General features: G+C 36.3%; 1 protein-coding gene across 1 annotated transcript in view; it reads right to left on the reverse strand.

Annotated features, from left to right (window-relative positions):
* PLXDC2 (plexin domain containing 2) overlaps positions 1-25,773 on the reverse strand; it is a 514,506-nt gene that overhangs the window by 462,429 nt on the left and 26,304 nt on the right. The window contains exon 4 of the mRNA XM_077896883.1: positions 3,270-3,387. Within this exon, the coding sequence (XP_077753009.1) occupies positions 3,270-3,285 (16 nt within the window). The 5' untranslated portion in view covers positions 3,286-3,387. The remainder of the gene's footprint in view (positions 1-3,269; positions 3,388-25,773) is intronic.

Here is a 25,773-nt window from a genome sequence, read left to right on the forward strand (position 1 = left end):
CAGCTTACTTTACCGACCCTAGGAAGAAGAAGGAAAAAGATTTTCTCCTTGCTCAGTCATTAACCTAGAAGAGAAACTGCCACAACTCAGCCAATGAGAAGCTGCTACCCAGAACTCTTCCTTTTCTCCAATAAACCTTTCCTGAAAACAACCAAATCCCTCCTGCCCTCTATAAAAGCAAGCCCCTCTCCTTGTTCTTCAGACTTGCCTATGCTTTTGGCATAGCTTGCAGGTCCTAAATTGCAATTCCTCTACTACTCCCAAATCAGTTTTTCTTTGCTGGCTAAATGACTGGAAATTTTATTTTTAAGGTTGGCAGACCTTAATTTTGTCACAAAACCCCACAGGTAATGGATCCAATAATCAAACTACTAGGCTAATTTGATGCAGAAAGGATGCCTCTCTCATGGTGACTTAGCTGGTGAGAAGGGAAACAGGAAGTGCAACATGTCTTCCACAATACAATATTTATATCAGAAATATATATGTATACACACACACATATATATATGTGTGTCTGTGTATATATATATACATATATATATATATATATATATATATATATATCAATGTTATACATACACATTTGATTATCCCAAGACCTTTGCTCTCTCCTGAGCTTTCTTGCAACTGGTTGATTTCCTCCTCACCATACTTAAGAAATCTGGTTCTTTTATTTCTGCTCATCTGAGAGTTGTTTTTGTTTTTTGTTTTTTGTTAAGATTTTATTTATTCATGAGAGACACACAGAAAGAGAGGCAGAGACACAGGCAGAAGGAGAAGCAGGCTCCATGCGGGGAGCCCCCCATGTAGGTCTTGATCCTGAGACTTGATCCCGGGACTGGATCCTGGGACTCCAGGATCATGCCCTGGGCCTGAAGGCAGGCGCTAAACCACTGAGCCTGCCAGGGATCCCCCTCAACTGAGAGTTTTTAAGTTCAATGTAACATCGCAAACAAATTGGAGTACCTAAGATACTTATCTGTTTAACATTACCTTGGAAAACAATTTTCTCATCAAAATTTGCTTGTTGTAGTGGATGTTGAGCTTTTCATCTGCATCCCTACTGAGGTCACTACTTCATGAATCCATGTGGAAAGCTTCTTAAAATGTTTTGTACAACTCCAATTCCCATTATATGCAAAATTATAAGGAACCCAGTAGGAGTCATCTCAAGAAAGCATTACTTCTTTTAGTTTGGGATATTTCCCCCTACTTTCACAGTAGGAAAACAAGGGGCGCGGGGTGGTTCCTCTTTTTTTTTTCTTTTGAAGAGAAGAGAACCAAGTTCCTAGTATCATTTTCTTTTCTTTTCATTGTTATATGCAAATTACGAATATTTTTCTTGTTTGTTATAAGTAATCTTTGCCCTCCTGATTGAAGCTATATACCTTAAATGGAAATTTGATGTCAAACACTGAAAGGAACCCCAGTTGTAATTAATGGTGACTTTGGAGGGTTTTTTATGTTTTGTCTATCATTGGTGCTATTCAGTTGTTTCATTTTACTCACAGGATATTCTGAAGAGTCACCCTCATAGAAAATACTTAGGTATGGGAGAAGAGAGAGGTAAACAAAAATCAGTGATGCATGATATTTTAATGCCCAGAACTAAGAACATAATAAATGTAGGTTTTAATGTTTTGCCTTAGATATCAATTGATAATCATTTATATAAAAATATATACAGTATAACAAGCAACAAGTACATAAAGTATATGTAGGATAGTATGTTCAGAGTGAAATGGAAGGGGCTAATTACTCATGTGATCCTGGCTAATTAAAAGCAGTGAATTTGTGGCCTAAGTGATTTCAGTTTGTGGTACATATACACTGTACCACAGTATTACTGTTTACTTCAATTTCATGGAGACAAAATACGGCGTCTCAGTGAAAAAAATTTCATCTTCCATGTGACTTGAAAGAAGAGTTATAATAAGTGAGGCTCATTTCTATTTACTATAGATATGATAACTGAATTGCTGGGTTTTTAAGCACTAGCTTAACTTTACTAATTAAAATTGGTACAAGGAACCAATTAATCAGAACAAGGAACAAATTAATCAGAAATTTCAACAGAGTAATACTTGAGTTCTCTGTCTAATACAGAGATCTGGAATTCACAGAACATTCTCTTCTAAGATCTTAAGATCATATATCAGAATCACTGTCAACAACGTAGAACTTTAAGCAGACCCAAGCTAATATCTATGGTATTCCAATCTGTTTGCAACTTTTATTTACACCACCCTTCAGGAAGATTTCTCCACATTCCAAGTGCAATACTATCTGTCTAAAGGCAAATACAATGACTTATCACATCCTACTTCCAACTCTAAGTATAGGTTCCAAGGACCTATCCTGAATTCAAAGTTGTCTAGCAGGATACTCAAGAAAACACCATGCTTACTCAAAAAAACAGAATGTAATACAGGCTGTGGAGTAGCATTTAACATTCTTTTTTGCTATTATTTCAAGAAATAGTTTCTGGTCTGTTTTACCGAGATTTGTTAAAATTTTCCACAATTTGGTCAAATAAAGGGACATTGCTATTACTGGATTGCTTTTACTCAGTCCTCAGCTAATATTATGACCTTTCCCTCTGGGTCTCTGGCATTTCCTGTCCCTCCTCATTTGATAGGCATAATTTTTTTGATCTCTGATACAAAATTATAAGACTCATTTGTTCATCTGGGCTGACTTCTGCTCTCAGAATCAACCAGGATTTCATTATACTGCTGATGGATATTCTACCTTTTACCTCTTTTATAGTTTTATGTAAAAATCTTATGAATTGAGTGTTTTGAATCAAATATTTTTAAAAATCACCTAATAGCTAACATCACTTTTTTTTATACAGAAACAGTTAACATGAAAGAATACTTAATGCCTTTTCTCCTCATATCAATACATTTACTATTTAAATGAAATTAACAACATAATTATTATATTTAATTACATTTTAGTCATTCATAATGAAATATATTGCATTAAAATTGTATTCATGTTTATATTATCTTCCTTCTAAATCTTAATAAGCTAAAGTTTAATCAGTAAATAACAAAGTACAAAACTGTGCAAATTTAAGTAATAGAAAAGAAACTATTAAAATGGGATTAGCAGCACACCATCAACACTGTCTGCCTGAAGCTCTTACACCAACCCCACCCCCTTGAGCTCTACAGGTGTTGCTTTTCTCAGGCCAGTATATCTGAGAACCAGAGCAGTGGGCCCATCCCAAGAAGACCAGCACAAACCCCTGCACATACCATGTCTACTGAGCATAGGGTCCTGCAAGCTTCAGTTCTTAGGTCTCTTTTAACAAGCAGACCAGTGCACACGTAGTTAAAACTTGCCATGCTCTGGCCAAGGTCCAAACACTCCCCACTGCAGGCAAGGAGAAAATAATTATTAAAAAGATTAGGTGCATTATCTTACATTTCTCCTTAAGTAGCAATAATGTGTAACAGAAACAGAAACATAAACCTTATGTATCCCTCAATTATAATCAAAGAGAAGTTAAAATCCTGCATTTTTCAAAAAAAAAAAAAAGGAAAATGGGCAGGTGCTCAGCAAGTACTTAGTGAATTAACAAATGAAATAAACATGTGAAAGAATATTCTGCACAATGCCTAATAATGGAGCACATGGAAAGGTTCTGAAAATGTTAACTGCTGTGGACATCCTTGTTAGACTTATATCCTATCCAGATTTTTTTGAACCGATAAAAGTGTCTGAAGTACGGGAAATATGTAACCCAAGTGTCTGCCCCAGCAGCAATCATGCTTCTGTAGAGCCTCTGGTGGAAGGGATTGCTCCTGGCACAGATCACAGGTGCTCTGCACCACACATTGCTACCACTGCTGATCTTCAGTCTTGATGCTTTGTTCTGCATTTCCTTTACTCACCTTGCATCCATCTTCTCTTCTTGTCCTATAAATTATTTTATTTTCATCTTGCTATATGAATTTTATTGATATATAATTCACATAATTTAAGATTAACCCTTTTAAAGTGTCTAATACAGTGGTTGTTAGTATATTCACAACACTGAAATCAAAGCAACCATCTAATTCTAGAACATTTTCATCATTTGAAAAGAAAGCCCATACCCATTAGCCTATTCCCCTTCCACTCAATCCGTGGCAACCACTAATATACTCTCTCTGTCTCTATGGATTTTCCTATTCTGGACATTTCACATGAATGAAATCAATAATATGTGGCCTCTGATGTGTCACTTCTTTCACTTCACATGTTTTCAAGTTTCGTCCATGTTGTAGCTATTTTACTGTCACATATTCCATTGAAGGGATCTACTACTTTTTTTTTTTTTGATCTACTACTTTTTTATATCCATCAGCTGATGAACATTTGAGTTGTTCCTACTTTTTGGCTATTATGAATAATGATGCTATGACCATCCATGTACTATTATTATAATTTGTAGGGACATATGGTGATAATGGTGACACTGTGTAACATTGACAAACTGATTTCCACAGTGGCTACATCTTTTTTACATTCTCAGCAATGTATGAGGACTCCAATTTCTCCTTATTCTCACAGACACTCGTTATTTCCTATTTAAAAAAAATATAGCCATCTCAGTTGGCATGAAGTGGTATCTCATTACCATTTTGATTTACATTTCCCTAGTAACTATTCATATTAAGCCTCTTTTCATGTGCTTATTGAGCATTTGTTTTTCTTCTTTGGAGAGCTGTCTAACCAAACCTTTGCCCCCCTTTTAAATGGGCTGTTTGTTTTCATTGTTGAGTTGTAAAAGTTCTTTATACATTCTGGATATTAGGCTCTTATTAGATATCTGAAATGCAAATATCTTCCCCTATTCTGTGAATTGCTGTTTCACTTTTTTTAGTATTCTTTGATGCATTTTTTTATGAAACCTAATTATATATTCCATTGGTTATTTTTGCTTTTGGTGTCATGTATCAGAAATGCATGCCTAATCCATTGTCATGAAGAGCTACACCTCTGTTTTCTTCTAAGAGTTCTCTTGTTCCAGCTTTTACATTAAGGTCTTTTATCCATTTTGTTTAAATATTTATATACAGTATAAGGTAGGGAACTAAATTATTCTTTTGAATATGGATTAAAAATTGTCTCAGTCATTTGTTGATAAGACTATTGTTTTCTCATTGAATGAACTTGGCATCATTGTTGAAAATAGATTGGCAAAAAGTAAATGGAGTTGTATCATCTCAATTCTATCCCGTTGGTCTATATGTCTAGCCTAGTGCCAGTACCAAACTATTTTGGTTACTGTGCAAAAATGGTAGTTGGTATTTTGGTAGGGATTACATTTAATCTGTAAATTATTTTGGAGACTAATGGTATTTGACAATATCTAATCTTGCAGCCCATGTATGTGGGATGCTTTCCCCCTTACTTCTCAGTCTTCTTTACCTTCTTTAAAATTGTTCTGCAGTTTCAGTGTACTAGCCTTGCAGTTACTTGCCATATTTATTCCTAAGTGTTTTATTATTTCTGATGTTATTGTAGATGGCATTGTTTTCTTAATTTCATTTCTGGATTGTTCATGGCTAGTATATTAGTTTGCCAGGGCAGCTAAAACAAATTGCCACAGACTGGGTGGCTCAGACAACATAAATTTATTTCCTCACAGCTCTAGAGATCAGAAGTCCAAGACTAGGCTGTCAGTGGGTTTCATTTCTTCTCAGGGCTCTCTCCTTGGTTTGCAGCTTGCCACTTTCTCTCTATATCCTCATCTGGTGCAGCTACATCCCTGGTGACCCTCTGTGTGTCCAAATTTCCTCTTTTTATGAGGATACTAGTCGGATTGGATAAGGGCCAGAGATGCCTGGCTGGCTCAGTTGGTAGAACATGAGACTTTTGATCTCAGGATTAGAAATTCAAGCCCTGTTGGGTATAGAGGTAACTTAAAAATAAAATGTTAAAAAAATAGTGGATAAGGGCCTACCCTACAGGCATTATTTTAACATAATATCCTTTTTAAGGGACCTATTTCCAAATATAGTCACATTCTGAAATACTAGGATTAGGATTGCAACATATGAATTTGTGCCTGTGTGTTGGGGTGGGGGAATAGAATTCAGCCAGTGACAGCTAGTATATGGCAACAGTATTGATATTTGCTTATTGTTTTTGTATTCTGCAGTCAACCTTGCTGAATTCATTCATTAGAACTCTAAATAGTTCTTGATGTGTACATATTTTTTCTTCTTGGGAAAAATGTCTACTCAAATCCTTTGCTTATTTTTAATCTCATTATTTTTTGTTTTGTTTTTTTGCTAATAAATTGTATGACTCCCTTATATAATTTGGATATTAACCCCTTATCAGACAAATGGTTTGCAAATATTTTCTCCCATTACATAGGTTGCCTTTTCGTTTTGTTAGGATCATTTCTTTTGCTACACAGATTTTTCATTTTATGTAGTCCCACTTGTCATTGTTTTATTTCTTTGCTTGTGCTTTAAGTATAGTATCCAAGACCAATATCAAAATTTTCCCCTATGTTTTCTTGGAATTTTACAGTTTCAGGTCTTATATTTAATCCATATTGAGTTAATTTTTGTAAGATAGGTATCTAGTTTCATTCTTTATGTGTGAATATCCAGTTTTCCCATCACCATTCACTAAAGAGACTGCCATTTTTCCATTAATTAATCTTGAATAATTTATCAAATACTAGTTGACCATACATGTACAGGTTTATTTCTGGGTTTCAGCTGTGTTCCATCAGTCTGCGTGTCTATTTTTATGCCAGTGTGATACTGTTTTGATTATCTTTGTAATATAGTTTAAAATCAGTAAGTGTGATACCTCCCTCCAGCTTTGTTCTTTTTCATGATTGCTGTGGCAATGTGGGGCCTTTTGTGGTTCCATATGAATTTTAGGATTGTTTTTTCTATTTCTGTGAAAAATGCCTTTGGAACTTTGCACTGAATCCATAGATGGCTTTGGGTAGTACAGACTTTTTAATAATGTGAATTCATCTGATCTATAAACACAGGGTATCTTTCCACTTATTTGCGGCTTCCTCAATTTCTTTCATTTATGTCATAGTTTTCAGTGTACAGACCGTTCACTTGATTTATTGCTAAGTATTTTATTGGTTTTGATCCTACTGTAAATGGATTACTTTCTAAACTTATCTTCTACAGATAGTTTGTCAGACGTATAATGTAGAAATACAACTTATTTTGCATCTTGATTTTGTATCCTAAAACTTTACTGAATTCATTTATTCATTCTAATACTTTTTGGTGGAGTCTTTAAATTTTTCTATATGCAAGATTATATCAGAGACACCCTTAATTACTCTTTTATGATTTGGATGGCTTTTCTTTCTTTTTCTTGCCTAATTTCTCTTAGGACTTCCAGTACAATGTTGAAGACAAGTTGCAAAAGTAGCACCATTGTCTTATTCCTGATCTTAGAGGAAAGGCTTTTTTTATTTTTATTTTTTATTTTTTTTTATTTTTTATTGGTGTTCAATTTACTAACATACAGAATAACCCCCAGTGCCCGTCACCCATTCACTCCCACCCCCCGCCCTCCTCCCCTTCTACTACCCCTAGTTCGTTTCCCAGAGTTAGCAATCTTTACGTTCTGTCTCCCTTTCTGATATTTCCCACACATTTCTTCTCCCTTCCCTTATTTTCCCTTTCACTATTATTTATATTCCCCAAATGAATGAGAACATATAATGTTTGTCCTTCTCCGACTGACTTACTTCACTCAGCATAATACCCTCCAGTTCCATCCACCTTGAAGCAAATGGTGGGTATTTGTCATTTCTAATAGCTGAGTAATATTCCATTGTATACATAAACCACATCTTCTTTATCCATTCATCTTTCGTTGGACACCGAGGCTCCTTCCACAGTTTGGCTATCGTGGCCATTGCTGCTAGAAACATCGGGGTGCAGGTGTCCCGGCGTTTCATTGCATTTGTATCTTTGGGGTAAATCCCCAACAGTGCAATTGCTGGGTCGTAGGGCAGGTATATTTTTAACTGTTTGAGGAACCTCCACACAGTTTTCCAGAGTGGCTGCACCAGTTCACATTCCCACCAACAGTGTAAGAGGGTTCCCTTTTCTAGAGGAAAGGCTTTTGATTTTTCACCACTGAGTATGAGGTAAGCTATGGGCTTGTATATGACCTTTATTATGATGAAGTATGTTCCTTCTATGTCCACTTGTTGAATTTTTATTATGAAAGGATTTTGAATTTTGTTAAACACTTTTCTGCATCTATTGAGATGATGCTGTATATCACATTTATTGATTTGTATATGGTAACCATCTTTGCATCTCAGGGATAAATCCCACTTGATCACAGTATATCTTCCTTTTAATATGCTGTTGAATTCAGTTTAGTAATAGTTTGTAGGGAATTTTTGAATGTATATTTATCTGGTATTTTGTCTATAGTTTTCTATTCTTGTAGTATCCTTATCTGGCTTTGTTATCAGGGTAATACAAGCCTCTTAACATGAGTTTGAGAATGTCCCCTATTTAATTTTTGAAGGAGTTTGATAGTTGGTGTCAGTTCTTATTTAAATGTTTGGTAGAATTCACTGGTGAAGCCATCTGGTTCTGGGTTTTTTTTGTTGTTGTTGTTGTCGGAAAATTCTTGATTATGGATTCAATCTCTTACTATTGATCTACTTGGACTTTTCTATCCCTTCATGATTTAGAATTGGTAGGTTGTAAATTTATAGGAATTTATCCATTTCTTGTAGACTGTTAGATTTCTTGGCACATAATTGTTCATAGTAGTCTAGTATGATCCTCTGTATTCCTGTGCTATCTATTGTAATGTCTCCTCCTTAATTTCTTTTTTTTAATAATAAATTTATTTTTTATTAGTGTTCAATTTGCCAACATACAGAATAACGCCCAGTGCTCATCCCATCAAGTGCCCCCCTCAGTGCCCGTCACCCATTCACCCCCTGCATCCTCCTCCCATTCCACCACCCCTAGTTTGTTTCCCAGAGTTAGGAGTCTTTATTTTCTGTCTCCCTTTCTGATATTTCCTACCCATTTCTTCTCCCTTCCCTTCTATTCCCTTTCACTATTATTTATATTCCCCAAATGATTGAGAACATATAATGTATGTCCTTCTCCGATTGACTCATTTCACTCAGCATAATACCCTCCAGTTCCAAACACGTTGAAGCAAAAGATGGGTATTTGTCATTTCTAATGGCTGAGTAATATTCCATTGTATACATAAACCACATCTTCTTTATCCATTCATCTTTTGATGGACACCGAGGCTCCTTCCACAGTTTGGTTATGTGGACATTGCTGCTAGAAACATTGGGGTGCAGGTGTCCCAGCGTTTCATTACATCTGTATCTTTGGGGTAAATCCCCAAAAGTGCAATTGCTGGGTCGTAGGGCAGTTGTATTTTTAACTCTTTGAGGAACCTCCACACCGTTTTTCAGAGTGGCTGCACCAGTTCACATTCCCACCAACAATGTAAGAGGGTTCCCCCTTTTCTCTGCATCCTCTCCAACATTTGTGGTTTCCTGCCTTGTTAATTTTCCCCATTCTCACTGGTGGGAGGTGGTATCTCATTTTGGTTTTGATTTGTATTTCCCTGATGGCAAGTGATGCAGAGCATTTTCTCATGTGCGTGATGGCCATGTCTATGTCCATGTCCATATGGACATGTCTGTGAGATTTCTCTTCCTGTCTTTTGCCCATTTCATGATTGGATTTTTTGTTTCTTTGGTGTTGAGTTTAATAAGTTCTTTGTAGATCTTTGAAACTAGCCCTTTATCTGATAGGTCATTTGCAAATATCTTCTCCCATTCTGAAGGTTGTCTTTAGTTTTGTTGACTGTATCCTTTGCTGTGCAAATGCTTCTTATCTTAATGAAGTCCCAATAGTTCATTTTTGCTTTTGTTTCTTTTGCCTTCCTGGATGTATCTTGCAAGAAGTTACTGTGGCCGAGTTCAAAAACGGTGTTGCCTGTGTTCTCCTCTAGGATTTTGATGGAATCTTGTCTCACATTTAGATCTTTCATCCATTTTGAATTTATCTTTGTGTATGGTGAAAGAGAGTGGTCTAGTTTCATTCTTTTGCATGTGGATGTCCAATTTTCCCAGCAACATTTATTGAAGAGACTATCTTTCTTCCAGTGGATAGTCTTTCCTCCTTTATTGAATATTAGCTGACCATAAAGTTGAGGGTCCACTTCTGGATTCTCTATTCTGTTCCATTGATCTATGTGTCTGTTTTTGTGCCAGTACCACATTGTCTTGATGACCACAGCTTTGTAGTACAACCTGAACTCTGGCATTGTGATGCCCCCAGTGATGGTTTTCTTTTTTAAAATTCCCCTATTCGGGGTCTTTTCTGATTCCACACAAATCTTAAAATAATTTGTTCCAATTCTCTGGAGAAAGTCCATGGTATTTTGATAGGGATTGCATTAAACGTGTAAATTGCCCTGGGTAACATTGACATTTTCACAATATTAATTCTGCCAATCCATGAGCATGGAATATTTTTCCGTCTCGTTGTGTCTTCCTCAATTTCTTTCAGAAGTGTTCTATAGTTTTTAGGGTATAGATCCTTTACCTCTTTGGTTAGGTTTATTCCTAGGTATCTTATGCTTTTGGGTGCAATTGTAAATGGGATGGACTCCTTAATATCTCTTTTTCAGTCTCATTGTTAGTGTATAGAAATGCCACTGACTTCTGGGCATTGATTTTGTATCCTGCCACGCTGCCAAATTGCTGTAAGTTCTAGCAATCTTGGGGTGGAGGCTTTTGGATTTTCTATGTAGAGTATCATGTCATCGGCGACGAGGGAGAGTTTGACTTCTTCCTTGCCAATTTGAATGCCTTTAATCTCTTTTTGTTGTCTGATTGCTGAGGCTAGGACTTCCAGTACTATGTTGAACAGCAGTGGTGAGAGTGGACATCCCTGTCTTGTTCCCAATCTTAGGGGAAAGGCTCCCAGTGCTTCCCCATTGAGAATAATATTTGTTGTGGGCTTTTCGTAGATGGCTTTTAAGATGTCGAGGATGTCTATCCCTACACTCTGAAGAGTTTTGATCAGGAATGGATGCTGTATTTTGTCAAATGCTTTCTCTGCATCTAATGAGAGGATCATATGGTTCTTGGTTTTTCTCTTGCTGATATGGTGAATCACACTGATTGTTTTACGAGTGTTGAACCAGCCTTGTGTCCCGGGAATAAATCGTACTTGGTCATGGTGAATAATTTTCTTAATGTACTCTCGGATCCTATTGGCTAGTATCTTGTTGAGAATTTTTGCATCCATGTTCATCAGGGATATTGGTCTATAATTCTCCTTTTTGGTGGGGTATTTGTCTGATTTTGGAATTAAGGTGATGCTGGCCTCATAGAACGAATTTGGAAGTACTCCATCTCTTTCTATCTTCCGAACAGCTTTAGTAGAATACATATGGTTTCTTCTTTAAACGTTTGATAGAATTCCCCTGGGAAGCCATCTGGCCCTGGGCTTTTGTGTCTTGGGAGGTTGTTGATGACTGCTTCAATTTCCTCTCTGGTTATTGGCCTGTTCAGGTTTTCTATTTCTTCCTGTTCCAGTTTTGGTAGTTTGTGGCTTTCCAGACATGCGTCCATTTCTTCTAGATTGCCTAATTTATTGGCATATAGCTGTTCATAATATGTTTTTAAAATCGTTTGTATTTCCTTGGTGTTGGTAGTGGTCTCTCCTTTCTCATTCATGATTTTAGTAATTTGAGTCTTCTCTCTCTTCTTTTTAATAAGGCTGGCTAATGGTTTATCTATCTTATTAATTCTTTCAAAGAACCAACTCCCGGTTCTGTTGATCTGTTCCACAGTTCTTCTGGTCTCGATTTTGTTGAGTTTTGCTCGAATCTTTATTAACTCTATTCTTCTGCCTGGTGTAGGATCTATTTGCTGTTTTTTCCCTAGCTCCTTTAGGTGTAAGGTTAGCTTTTGTATTTGAGTCTTTCTAGTTTTTGAATGGCTGCTTGTATTGCGATGTATTTCCCCCTCAGGACTGCTTTTGCAGCATCCCAAAGATTTTGAACGGTTGTATCTTCATTCTCATTAGTTTCCATGAATCTTTTTAATTCTTCCTTAATTTCCTGGTTGACCCTTTCATCTTTTAGCAGGATGGTCCTTAACCTTCACGTGTTTGAAGTCCTTCCAAACTTCTTGTTGTGATTTAGTTCTAATTTCAAGGCGTTATGGTCTGAGAATATGCAAGGGACGATCCCAATCTTTTGGTATTGGTTCAGACCCGATTTGTGACCCAGTATGTGGTCTATTCTGGAGAAAGTTCCATGTGCACTTGAGAAGAATGTGTATTCAGTTGAGTTTGGATGTAAAGTTCTGTAGATATCTGTGAAATCCATCTGGTCCAGTGTATCATTTAAAGCTCTCGTTTCTTTGGAGATGTTGTGCTTAGAAGACCTATCGAGTGTAGAAAGTGCTAGATTGAATTCACCAAGTATAAGTGTATTATTATCTAAGTATGTCTTAACTTTGGTTATTAATTGATATATTTGGCAGCTCCCACATTCGGGGCATATATATTGAGGATTGTTAAGTCCTCTTGTTGGATAGATCCTTTAAGTATGATATAGTGTCCCTCTTCATCTCTCACTACAGTCTTCGGGGTAAATTTTAGTTTATCTGATATAAGGATGGCTACTCCTGCTTTCTTTTGAGGACCATTTGAATGGTAAATGGTTCTCCAACCTTTTATTTTCAGGCTGTAGGTGTCCTTCTGTCTAAAATGAGTCTCTTGTAGACAGCAAATAGATGGGTCCTGCTTTTTTTATCCAGTCTGAAACCCTGCGCCTTTTGATGGGGTCATTAAGCCCATTGATGGTCAGAGTCACTACTGAAAGATATGAGTTTAGTGTCATCATGATATCTATTCAGTCCTTGTTTTTGTGGATTGTTCCACTGGACTTCTTCTTAAAGGGGGATTTTAAGAGTCTTCCTTAAAATTTCTTGCAGAGCTGGTTTGGAGGTCACATATTCTTTCAATTCCTGCCTGTCTTGGAAGCTCTTTATCTCTCCTTCCATTTTGAATGAGAGCCTTGCTGGATAAAGTATTCTTGTTGCATGTTCTTCTCATTTAGGACCCTGAATATATACTGCCTGCCCTTTCTGGCCTGCCAGGTCTCTGTGGAGAGGTCTGCTGTTACCCTAATATTCCTCCCTATAAAAGTCAGGGATTTCTTTTCTCTTGCTGCCTTAAGGATCTTCTCTTTATCTTTGGAATTTTCAAGCTTCACTATTAAATGTCGAGGTGTTGAACAGTTTTTATTGATTTTAGGGGGGGATCTCTCTATATCCTGGATCTGAATGCCTGTTTCCCTTCCCAGATTAGGAAAGTTTTCAGCTAAGATGTTTTCAAATACATATTCTGGCCCTCTGTCCCTTTCGGCACCCTTGTGAACCCCAATTAAACGTAGGTTTTTCTTCCTCAGGCTGTCATTTATTTCCCTTAATCTATCCTCATGGTCTTTTAATTGTTTGTCTCTTTTTTCCTCAGTTTCACTCTTTGCCATCATCTTGTCTTCTATTTCCCTCACTCGTTCTTCCACCTCGTTAATCCTCGTCGTTAGGACTTCTAGTTTGGATTGCATCTCATTCAATTGATTTTTAATTTCTGCCTGATTAGATCTAAATTCTGCAGTCATGAAGTCTCTTGAGTCCTTTATGCTTTTTTCTAGAGCCACCAGTAGCTGTATAATAGTGCTTCTGAATTGGCTTTGTGACATTGAATTGTAATCCAAATTTTGTAACTCTGTTGGAGAGAGGACTTTTTCTGATTCTTTCTTTTGAGGTGAGGTTTTCCTTCTAGTCATTTTGCTCAGTGCAGAGTGGCCAAAAACAAGTTGTATTGGGAAAAGGAGCAAAAGAGAGGAGAGAAAGAAGGAAAGAAAAGAGAAAAAGAAAAAAGAAAAAAGGAAGAAAAAAAGAAAAAAAAGGGAAGAAAAAGAGAAAGAAAAAAGGGTGGGGGAAACAAACAAATAAAAAATCAAAACAAAACAAAACAAACAAACAAACAAACAAAAAAAAAAAAAACAGGGGGGAGTATCTTCTGATTCTGTATACTTCAAGTCCCTTGACTTCTCCTGGAACTTGTCCGTCTAGCTGGTCTTCTGGGGAAGGGGCCTGTGGTGCTGATTTTCAGGTGTTAGCACTTGGGGGATCTGCTCTGCCCCCTGCCTGGTGCAGGGCTCAGTGGGGGTTGTTTACCCCGTGACGGGCCCCAGGAGGAACAACCCCAGTGGCAGCGGCCTGCTCTGGAGCCTTGGAGTCAGCTCCCGCAGTAACTCCTGAGCTCTCCCTCTGCAGGGCCTGGAGGCTCCGGGGCGGGGCCGCTGAACTGCTCAGCTTGGGGCAGGAGCGTCCTTGCTGTCCTGGGCCCTCCCGGCCTCTGCCTGTCCCAGGGGAGGCCGGATCCTGGGCTGTGTCCCGGTGCCCTGTGCTCCTGGCCTGCACTGTTGGATTTGCGCTCCCGCCCCGCCCCCCCTCCGTGGAGCCACTGCCCGAGCCCCTCCGAGCTGCTCCCGGGTCCAGCCGTGCAGCGATGCAGCCCTTAGGGAGATCGGCGCACTCTCCCCCGGCGGCAGTTCTTCTGTTAGTGTCCCAGGGAGCCTGAGGGCATCCCCGCCCTCCTGGGATCCTGCTCCAACTCCCTGCGAGCCCCTTTCCGCCCGGGAAGGTTGGTGCAGCTCCTGCGTCTCCGGGACGGGGCTCTCCTGTCCTGGGGACACTCGCCCCGGCCTCAGCCCGGCTCCTCGCGGGGCCCCTCCCCCTTGGAGGCCTTTGTTTCTTTACTTCTTTTTCCCCGTCTTCCTACCTTGATAGAAGCGCGAACTCTTCTCACTGTAGCCTTCCAGCTGTTCTCTCTTTAATTCTCAGGCCGAATTCGTAGATTTTCAGGATGATTTGAAGGTTATCTAGGTAATTTGGTGGGGACAGGTGATTTGGGGACCCTAATCTTCCACCATCTTGCCCCTCCCTCTCCTCTTTAATTTCTAATTTTTTTTGAGTCCTCACTATTTCTTGGTCAGTCTAGGTAACAGTTTGTCAGTTTTGTTATGTTTTAAAAACAACTCTTAAAAAAATAAAAAATAAAAATAAAATAAAATAAAACAACTCTTAGTTTCAATGCTCTCTTCAATTATTTTTCCTATTCTTTAGTCCATTTATTTTTGTTCTGCTCTTTGTTACCTTTTACATTTGGCTAACTTTGCTCTTAGTTAATTTTTCTTTTTATATTTTCTCAAGGCATACAGTAAGATTATTTGAAATCCTTCTCTTTTCTCCATGTAGGCAGTTATTGAAAACTTCCTTCTTAGAACTGTTTTTCTTCATCCCATAAGTCTTGATCTGTTGTTTCCATTTTTATTTATCTCAAGATATTTTTGAATTTTCTTTTTGATTTCTTATTTAACCTATTGGTTTTCAGCAAAAAATTGGTTGTTTAATTTCCTCATATTTGTTAATCTTCCAATTGTTTGGCTGTCGTTGATTTTTAGTGTTTTACCAATGAGGTTGGAAAAGATATTAGCATAATTTCAGTCTTTAAAAATTTGCTAAGACTTGTTTTGTGATCTAACATATGATCTATTCTGAAGAATGTTCCATGTGTGCTTGAGAGGAATGTATATTTTTCTGCTGTTTGATAAATTGTCCTACATATAACTGTTAGGTTCATTTGATCTACAGTATAGTTCAAGTCCAATGTTTATTTAGTAATTCTCTCTATATATGATCTATCTATTGTTGAAAGTGCAATACTGAAGTCCCCTACTACTATTGTATTACTATCTATTTCTTTCTTCAGATTTGTTAGTATTTGCTTAATATATTTAGGTGCTCTGATATTGTGTGCATATGAATTTATAATTGTTACATCCACTTGATGAATTTACTCCCCTACCATTATATTGTCTCTTATAATTTTTAATTTAAAAATATTTTGTATGATATAATGTATGCATCTTTGCTCTCTTTTGGTTTCCATTTCCATTTTTGAGCCTATATTTATCCTTAAATCTGAAGTGACTCTCTTTGCAGAGAGCAATATAGTTGGGTTCTGTGTTTACGCATTCAGCCATTCAATACCTCTTGACTGGAAAATTCAACCAATTCATTTACATTTAGAGTAAATAATGATATGTAAGGACTTATTATACCATCTTGATTGTTTTCTGGCTGATTTGTAGTTCCTTTCTTCTTTTCCTGCTGTCTTTGTGAATTGATGATTTCCTATAGTGGTAGACCTTGATTCATTTCTCTTTATTTTGTGTGTATCTACAATAGGTATTTACTTTGTGGTTACCCAGAGGCTTAAATAAAACAGCTTAAAGATATAACAGTGTGCTTTAAGGTGATAACAATTTAACTTAGATCATGTACAAAAACTGTTCTTTTACTCCTCCAACCACATTTTATGTTTTCATGTCACAAAATGTATATCTTTTTAAAATATTTTTTAAAGATTTTTCATTTATCTATTCAGAGAGAGAGAGAGAGAGAGAGAATGAGAGACACAGAGACAGAGAGACAGAGACACAGGCAGAGAGAGAAGCAGGCTCCATGCCCGGAACCTGATGTGGGACTCCAGGATCATGCCCTGGCCAAAGGCAGGTGCTCAACCACTGAGTCATCCAGGTGTCCTTTTACGTCTTTTTAAAATTGTATATCCATTAACAAATTACTGTAGATACTGATATTTTTAATACTTATGTCTTGTGATCTTTATGCTAGAGTTAAGTGATTAACACACTATCCTATTATAACATTGGAGCATTTTGAATTTGACTATATACTTTACCAGTATGTTTTCTATTTAGACTCATTTTCATGTTACTAATTAGTATTCTTTCATTTTAGCTTTAAGAATTCCTTTCAGTATTTCTTATTAGACAGGTCTAGTGGTGAAGAGCTCCTTTAGCTTATATTTGTCTGGGAAAGCTTTTATCTCACCTTCATTTCTGAAGGACAGCTTTTCCAATAACTTTAGTTGGCATATTTTTCCTTTTATCACTTTGAATATATTATTCCAGTCACTCCTGACCTCTAAGGTTTCTGCTGAGAAACACACTGATACTATTATGGAGGGTGTTCTCTTTTAAGTGACAAACTTCTGTTACTACATTTAAGATGCTCTCTTTCTTTTATCTTTGGCAGTTTTATTATGATGTGTTTTGGAGAAGATCTCTTTAATTTACTTGGGGACCTATGAACTTCATGGAATTGAATGTCCAAATCTCTCTCCTCAGATCTGTAAGTTCTCAGCCATTATTTTTTTAAATAAGCTTTCTGCTCTTTGTTTTCTTTCTCTTTTCTTCTTCTGGATCTCCAATAATGCATAGATTGTTTCTCTTATCGGTGTCCTATAGGTCCCAGAGGCTTACTTCATTCCTTTTCACTCTGTTGTCTTTTTGATCCTCAGATATAACAATTTCAAGTGATCTCTCTTCGAGTTCATGGATTCATCTGCTTGATCCAGTCTGTTGCTGAAGCTCTCTACTGAATTCATTAGTCATTGGATTCTTCATTTTTAAAATGTCTGCTTGATTCTTTGTTTTCTTTCTCTTTGTTGAACTTCTCACTTTGTTCTTGTATGATTTTCCTGATTTTGTTGTTTACATGTGTTCTCCTGTAGCACTCTGAACATCATTAGCATAATTATTTTGAATTATTTGTCAGGCAATTTGTATATCTCCACTTCTTTGTGATCAATCACTAGTTTATTCTATTCATTTGCTAGTGTTGTATTTCTAATTCTTTGGGATTCCACTAGCCTTGCTAGGTATCTTTGCATATGAAGAAGCAGTCACCTCTTTCAGATTTCATGGTAACTTTGGTAAAGAAATATTTTCACTTGTGGGTGAGTGGATGCTGGAGTATGCTGTGACCCTTGGCTTAGTGGTATAGAGCAGGGACATCTGATAGCTCTGGGTCCACAAGTGAGTGGGTGAAGACTTGTTGGCTCAAACCAATGTGGTCCACAGCAGTGACAAAAGCAGAATCCCACTGAGAGCTACGGAGGTCCTCATTGACAGAAAAGGATATTGATGTCCTCAGCAGCATCTCCAGTTCCAGTAATTGGGGACCAGCTGACAATAATGCTGGCTGGAGTTGGTGACATTCACCTGGTTGGCCTTGGGGCCAGCTGTGGAAGCCATTGTATTGTGGCAGAGACTGGCTAGAGATACAAAATTACTGGTGTTTATTTTTTCACTTGATTGCTCATTTGTTTTGTTTCTTAAATTCCATATTTGAGTAAAATCATGTGGTATTTGCCTTTCTCTGACCAACTTACTTCATTTAGCATTATATACTCAAGGACCATCCATGTTGTCACAAATGACAAAATTTCATTCTTCTTTATGGCTGAGCAGATTTCCATTGCATTTGTGTGCACACGCGCACGTGTGTGTGTGTGTGTGTATCTGTGTATCTCCCATCCTCTTTATCCATTCATCTATGGATGGACACCTAGGTTGTTTCCACATCTTATGTATTATAAATAATGCTGCAACACACATACTGGTGCACATATATTTTCAGATTACAGCTTTCATATTCTTTGGATAAAAATTCCAAAGTGGAATAGCTTAATCATATGGTATATCTGTTTTTAATTTGTTGAAGAATATCCATACTAGTTTCCAGAGTAGCTGCATCAATTTACATTCTTAAAACAAAAGTGTATGAAGGTTCACGTTTCTCCACATCCTCTCCAACATTTGTTATTTGTCTTTTTTGACAATAGCCATACTAAAAGGTTTAAGATGTTATCTCATTGTGGTTTTGATTTGCATTCTCCTAATAATTAATGATGTTGGACAACTTTTCATGTGCCTTTGGATGTCTGCATGCCTTCTTTGGAAACATCTTTATGCACATTTTTTAATTCTTTTTTATGAAGTTGTATGAATTATTTATATATTTTGGATATTAATCCTCTACTGGATATATCATTTGCAAAACCTTCTCTCATTCGCTAAGTTGCTTTTTCATTTTGATGAAGGTTTCCCTCACTGTGCATAAGATTTTTAGTTTGATGCAGTCCCATGCAGTTTATTTTTGCTTTGTTTCCATGCCTTTGGGTCGGATCCACAAAAACATCACTAAGAAAGAGTGATAATGACACTATCAAAGAGTATACCACCTATGTTTTCTTCTAGTAATTTTATGGTTTCAAGTATTAACTTCTTTAATACATTTTGTATTAATTGTTTTTTTATGGTTTAAGGGAATGGTGTACTTTCATTATTTTGCATATGGCTGTCCAGTTTTCCCAGAAGCATTTATTAAAGAAACTCTCTTTTCTCCATTGTATGTTCTTGGGATCCTCTGTTGTAAATTGTTTGTCCATACATATGTAGGTATATATATATATATATATATATATATATATATATATATACATATTTTCTGGGCTCTCAATTCTATTCTATTGCTCTGTATGTTGGTTTTTGAATTTCTTTTTTTAAATACATATTTTTTTCATTTATTCATGAGAGACACAGAGAGAAAGAGAGGCAGAGACACCGGCAGAGCGAGGAGCAGTATGTATGCACGTATACAGCCCGATGTGGAACTCGATCCAGGACTCCAGGATCATGCCCTGGGCTCAAGGCAGGCGCTAAATCACTGAGCCACCCACGGATCCCCAGTATGTTGGTTTTTATGCCAATATCACACTGTTTATAATTACTATACCTTTGTAATATAGTTTCATATTAGGGAGCATGATATTCCCAGTTTTTTTCTTCTTTCTCAAGCATAGTTTGGCTGTCCAGGGACTTCTGTGGTTCTATAGAAATTTCAGGATGATTTGTTCTAGTTTTGTAAAAAATGTTGTTGGACTTTTGATAGAATTGCCACTGAGTATCCAGATCGCTTTGGGTAGGATAGACATTTTAACAATATTAATTCTTCTAATCCATAAACATGGAATATATTTCCATTCATTTGTATCTAATTTCATCAGTGTCTTATAATTTTCAGTGTACAGGTCTTTCATTTCCTTGTTTAAATGATGCCTATGTAGTTCCTTTTTGATGCAAATGTGAATGGGATTGCTTCCTTAATTTCTGTCTGATAGTTCATTATTAGTGTACAGAAACACCACAAATTTCACATACTGATTTTATGGCATGCAGCTTTACTGAATATACTAATTTTAACAGGTTTGTTTTGGGTCTTTTTGGCAGAGACTTTAGGGTTTTCTAAATACAGTATCATGTCATCTGCAAATAGTGACAGTTACTTCTTCCTTTCCAACTTGGAAGCCTTTTATTTATTTTTCTTACCTTACTGTGGTGACTAAGACTTATAGTACCATGTTGGGGAAAAGTGGCAAGAGTGGACATCCTTGTTTTATTCCTGATCTTAGAGAAAAAGCTTTCAGTTTTTCATCATCCACTGTGATGTAAGCTGTAAGTCTGTCATTTATGGCCTTTATTATATTGAGATGCATTCCCTCTTTACTCACTTTGTTGAAAGTTTTTTATCATAAATGGATGTTGAATTTTGTCATATTTTCTGCATCTATTGAGATGATCTTTCAATTTTTAGCCTTCATTTTAATCATATGGCAGTTTATGTTGATTTGCAGATGTTGAACTATCTTTGCATCCCTGGAATGAATCCCAGTTGATCATGGTATATAATTCTTGTAAGGTATTGTTGAATTTTCTTTGCTAATATTTTGTTGAGGATTTTTACATCAATGCTAATAAATCATATTGGTCAGTATTTGTGTGTGTGTGTGAGTGGTCCCCTTGTCTGTTTTTATAACAGGGTAATGTTGGCCTTGCAAAATGAGTTTGGAAGCATTTCTTCCTCCTCAGATTTTTCTAAGAATTTGAGAAACATAAGAATTCAATCTTTAAATATTTGACAGATTTACTATTGAAATCATAGGATTCTGAACTTTTGTTTGTTGAGAGGCTTTTTATTACTGATTCAATCTGCTGAGTAGAAGCTGGCCTATTCAGATTTTCTTTTTCTTCATGATTCAACCCTGGAAGTTATATGTTTCTAGGAATGTAGCCATTTTTTCTAGATTGTACAATTTGTTGGCATATCATTATAATAGTTTCTAATGATTCTTTGTATTTCTTTGGTATGTTTTAACTTCTCTGTCATTTCTAATTTTATTTATTGAGTCCTCTCTTTATTTCTTGGTTAGTCTAGTATTAAGTTTGTCAACCTGACTTATATTTTCAAAGAACCAGTTCTTAGTTTCATTGATCTTTTCTATTTTCTTTTTAGTCTCTCCTTCATTTATTTCTGCTCTGATCTTTATTGTTTCCTTTATTCTTCTGACATTACGCTCTGTTCTTTTCGTAGTTCCTTTCAATATAAAGTAAAATGATCTATTTGTGATTTTGTTGTTGTTCCTGGAGGTAGGCCTGCATTGCTATGAACTTCCCCCTTAGAACCACTTTTGCTGCATCTTATAGATTTGGTGTGCCATATTTCTGTTTTCATTTGTCTGTATTTTTTTATTTCTCCTTTTATTTCTTCAATGACTCAGTAGCATATTGTTTAATCTCCACATTTCTGTGGATTTTTTCCCAGTTTTCTTGTAATGTATTTCTACTTTCTTACCATTGTGGTTGGAAAAGATGCTTGAAATGGTTTCAATCTTCTTGCATTTATGGAGACTTGTTTTGCAACCTAACATATGATCTTTCCTGGAGAATGTTCCATGTACACTTAAGAAGAATGTGCATTTTGCTCCTTTTGGATGGAAAGTTCTTTATGTATCTATTAAATCCATCTGGTTTAATGTGTTATTTAAGGCTGATTTTCTCCGCTGATTTTCCGTCTAGATGATCTATCCAATGATGCAAATGTGGTATTAAATTACCTTACTATTTTTCCTTATTCCTGCCAATTTTTCCCTTTAAGTCTGTTAGTATTTGTTATATATATTTTGGTGCTCCTATGTTGGGTACATATATATTTATAAATGTTATATCTTCTTGCTGGATCCTTTTATCATTCTGTAATGCTCTTCCTTATCTTTTATTACAGTGTTTGTTTTAAAGTCTATTTTATCTGATATAAGTATAGTTTTACTGTCTTTCTTTCCATTTTCATGGAATATATTTTTCCATCTCTTCACTTGCAGTGTATGTGTGTGTGTGTCCTTACTTCTAAAGGGAGTCTCTTATAAAGCAGTATATAGATAAGTCTATTGTGACAACTCTGTAAATTAAGATATCTCCCACTCTCCAGGGTTTGTTGTTCCCCTTTTTTATGTATCTATTGCTTATTTAGTAACTTTTGTGAATTAATTCCATAAAGTCTACATTCTTTGTCATGTGTGGCCACTCAAGTCTTTATTTAGTTAGCCTAGTGGTTGTTAATGATTGGACAGAGATTTACTTAAATGACTGGAACCCAAAATTCTCTCATTCTTTGCTGAGTGGATCTGTGTATATGTTGTATGCTTTCAAACCTAGTCAGACAGTTTACAACTCCACCTTAAGCCTTCATTTCCTGTTTGTGTATGGCCTCATGTTCAGCCAAAGGTGAGCAGTTATAACCTTGTAAGGTCTTTCTTCCGCAGGCACACAATTCTACATATGCATCAGACCTTCTAGATTTCCAGGAATATGTTGGAGTTTTACACAAAGCCAATTAGACATACCTTTTCTAGTTTTTCGTTTTAAGATTTTTGGTTAGTCTATTGTTTGCCCTAACATTTATCAATCTCCCCAGTTAACTGTCATGGTAAAACACTTGCCTATAATTCTTTTTATAAGTGCTCCTTTACTCACCCTCTACTGTGCCATATGGGAGAAGGCTTTTAGTATAGGGTGTGACCCAAGTTAGCCTTGTAAGTGGGCTTCCTAGGGGCCGTTTAGACAGGTAAGATATTAAGAGTTCTTTGGAAATAAGGCTTTGAAAGAGATTGTTATATTTGCTCATCCAGTGGCTGCCGTGGTATATCAGGAATGCAGACTGTTAATTTTCATGGCTACTACTGAGCTGGAGAACAGAGGACAGTACTAAAGCAGGATAAAATGCAAAAAAACCTTACTGGTCTTCTTGAGATTCAACCACTTTTTCTTGAATAAACACTCCCTAATTGATGTTAGCCTTTGGTTAACTTTCAGAATTGTAAAAAGATTCTTTCGATAATTGCGTAAGTTGCTATTATGGAAGAGTACATTTTTGGAGATTTTTACTCCACTGCTTCTGCTGACATCCACCCCTGAACATTTTTAAATAGTCTGAAAATGTTTGGGATTAAGAAGGGATATAAATAAATAAATCTGAATAAAAATGAAGCATAACAGACAGAAGAACATTATGTAAAGGCTAAAACACATGATTTAAGTAAGTTAGTTCTTTTAAAATGTGAGAAAGGTAGATAGGATTACATTTGTATATTGTTTTAAGAAAAAGTTTCAAGAAATTTACAAAATACATTGATTTTCTTTTATCTTTAATATGCATTGCTTTTAAAAATATAACATATGTAATAGTGCTAAATGTTCACTTTTTAAATTCATTAGCCTCGTGGACCCTACTCTAATACTATACAGCTATGCTATTCACTGCTTAGCCCCTGTTGCATAAGTTTTAATTATTCACTTTTAATCTTTAAAAGAGAAATAAACATACATACATGGAATTTAGCTTCTTTCTTATTAGAAATCTCAGCATATAATTGAACTAAATTTATGAATTTTATTTTTTCACTTGATTTCTTCTAAAGGTATCTTTGTAAGCAAAAAAAAAAGTTATTTATTTTCTTATTTATTTAAAGCATGAGCTGGGGAGAGGCAATGGGAGAAGGAGAGAGCATCTTTTTTTTTTTTTTAAAGATTTATTTCATAGAGAGTACACAAGAGGGGGGAGGGGCAGAGAATAAGAACCATCATGCAGACTCCCCAGTAAGCATGTAGCCAGCCTTGGGGCTCAATCCCACAACCCATGAGCTGAGCTGAGCCCAAACCTAGAGTCAGATATCCAAATGACTGGGTCAGCCAGGCAGCCAGCCAGCTAGGCAGCCTGGGAAAGACAGACTGGGAAGTAGGCTTCCCAGTCAGTGCAGTGCTCCATCTCACAACCCTGAGATCATGACTTGAGCCAAAATCAAGAGTCAGACATTGAGCTACCCAGGTACCCCAAAAATCTGTTATTAATAAGTCCAGTTTCAACAAGTGAACAGATAAAGAAAACAATATAGGATTCTTAAAGAGATAGAAATTTCCATATATGCAAATTTTCACTAAATGATCAATTTTATTTTAATATAAAAACTATTTTAATGCTAATTGTTGTGGACCTCAGCCCATTCTTTTGTGCTCTCCACATATTTTCTAGTGGGATTTTACTCTGTCCTTGAAATGGCTTTAAGATCTCAAATGAAATCAAGATGTTTCAAATTCTCTAGCTTCCTCTTAAAAATTGTGGTAAGATATATATCATAAAAGTTCCATCTTAACCATTTTTAAATGTATAAATCACTGACATTAAGTAATTCACATTGCTGTGCAGCCAACACTGCTATTCATATCCAGAACTTTTTCATCCATCCCAAACTGAAACTCTGTATCTATTAAATAATAATTCTCAATCTTCCTTCCTTACAACTCCTAGTAACCACTATTCTACTTTTTGTGTTATGAATTTGCCTGTTCTAGGTACCTCATTTAAGTGGAATCATACATTTTTCCTTTTGCATATGGATTATTTTACTTAGCAAGATATCTTGAAAGTTCATCCATGTTATAGCATGTGCTAGGATTTCATTCTTTTTCAACCTGAATAATAATACTGTTAATATAATAATATTATATTATATGTATATAACACCTTTTAATCTATTCATTTTTAACGTAATTTTTTTTTTTTTATTTTTTATTTTTTAAATAATAAATTTTTTTTATTGGTGTTCAATTTGCCAACATACAGAATAACACCCAGTCTCATCCCATCAAGTGCCTCCCTCAGTGCCCGTCACCCATTCATCCCCACCCCCTGCCCTCCTCCCCTTCCACCACCCCTAATCTATTCATTGCTCACATATATTGGACACTATTTTAACAAGAACATTTATAATAAGTCTACATACACAATCAAGAACTCCATTGGAAAAAAAGAATATTATATCAGCAACTGAAAAAAAATTACACTGAATACAAATCCCTTAGGACACAAGCATATATTATAATCCCACATCTACATGGCTAGTATGTAGATAAAAGTGAAATTTTATCTATTCTGCTGGATACAGACACAATCTGATTGCTAGCTGAAATGTAACTTTTACCTGTTTTTTGTTTGTTTCATATTAATATATTCTGTGTAAAAATATGTAATTATTCTTAACTTTAAGATCACAAAACACACACCAGAAGGACTAGTGACTGACAGCCGGGGTTGTCCAATGAGAAGCCCACCTGGCCTGTGCAGCGTGGAGCCTTGCTTCCCTCCGGGCCAATAGGAAGGGCTCAGGGGGGCGTTTTTTTTTTTTTTTTTTTTTTTTTCCAAATATTCAACAACTTTCACTCTTCCAGCAAAGTATTTTTAACGGCAATCAACTATATGTAAGGCTATGTGTTAGTTATGTATGGGCTGCCAAGAGGGACAATGCAAAATCTCTGGCTTTCTATAACAAGCAAGGAGGAGTGGTAGGGTCTCAAGAGAAAACTAAAGAAACCTTCTCTTTTATTCAAGAAATAGTTCTTCATGATACAGTTGAGGAAGCTGAAATT

This window comes from Canis aureus, chromosome 5, assembly GCF_053574225.1.
Source record: "Canis aureus isolate CA01 chromosome 5, VMU_Caureus_v.1.0, whole genome shotgun sequence".
Taxonomy (NCBI): Eukaryota; Metazoa; Chordata; class Mammalia; order Carnivora; family Canidae; genus Canis; species Canis aureus.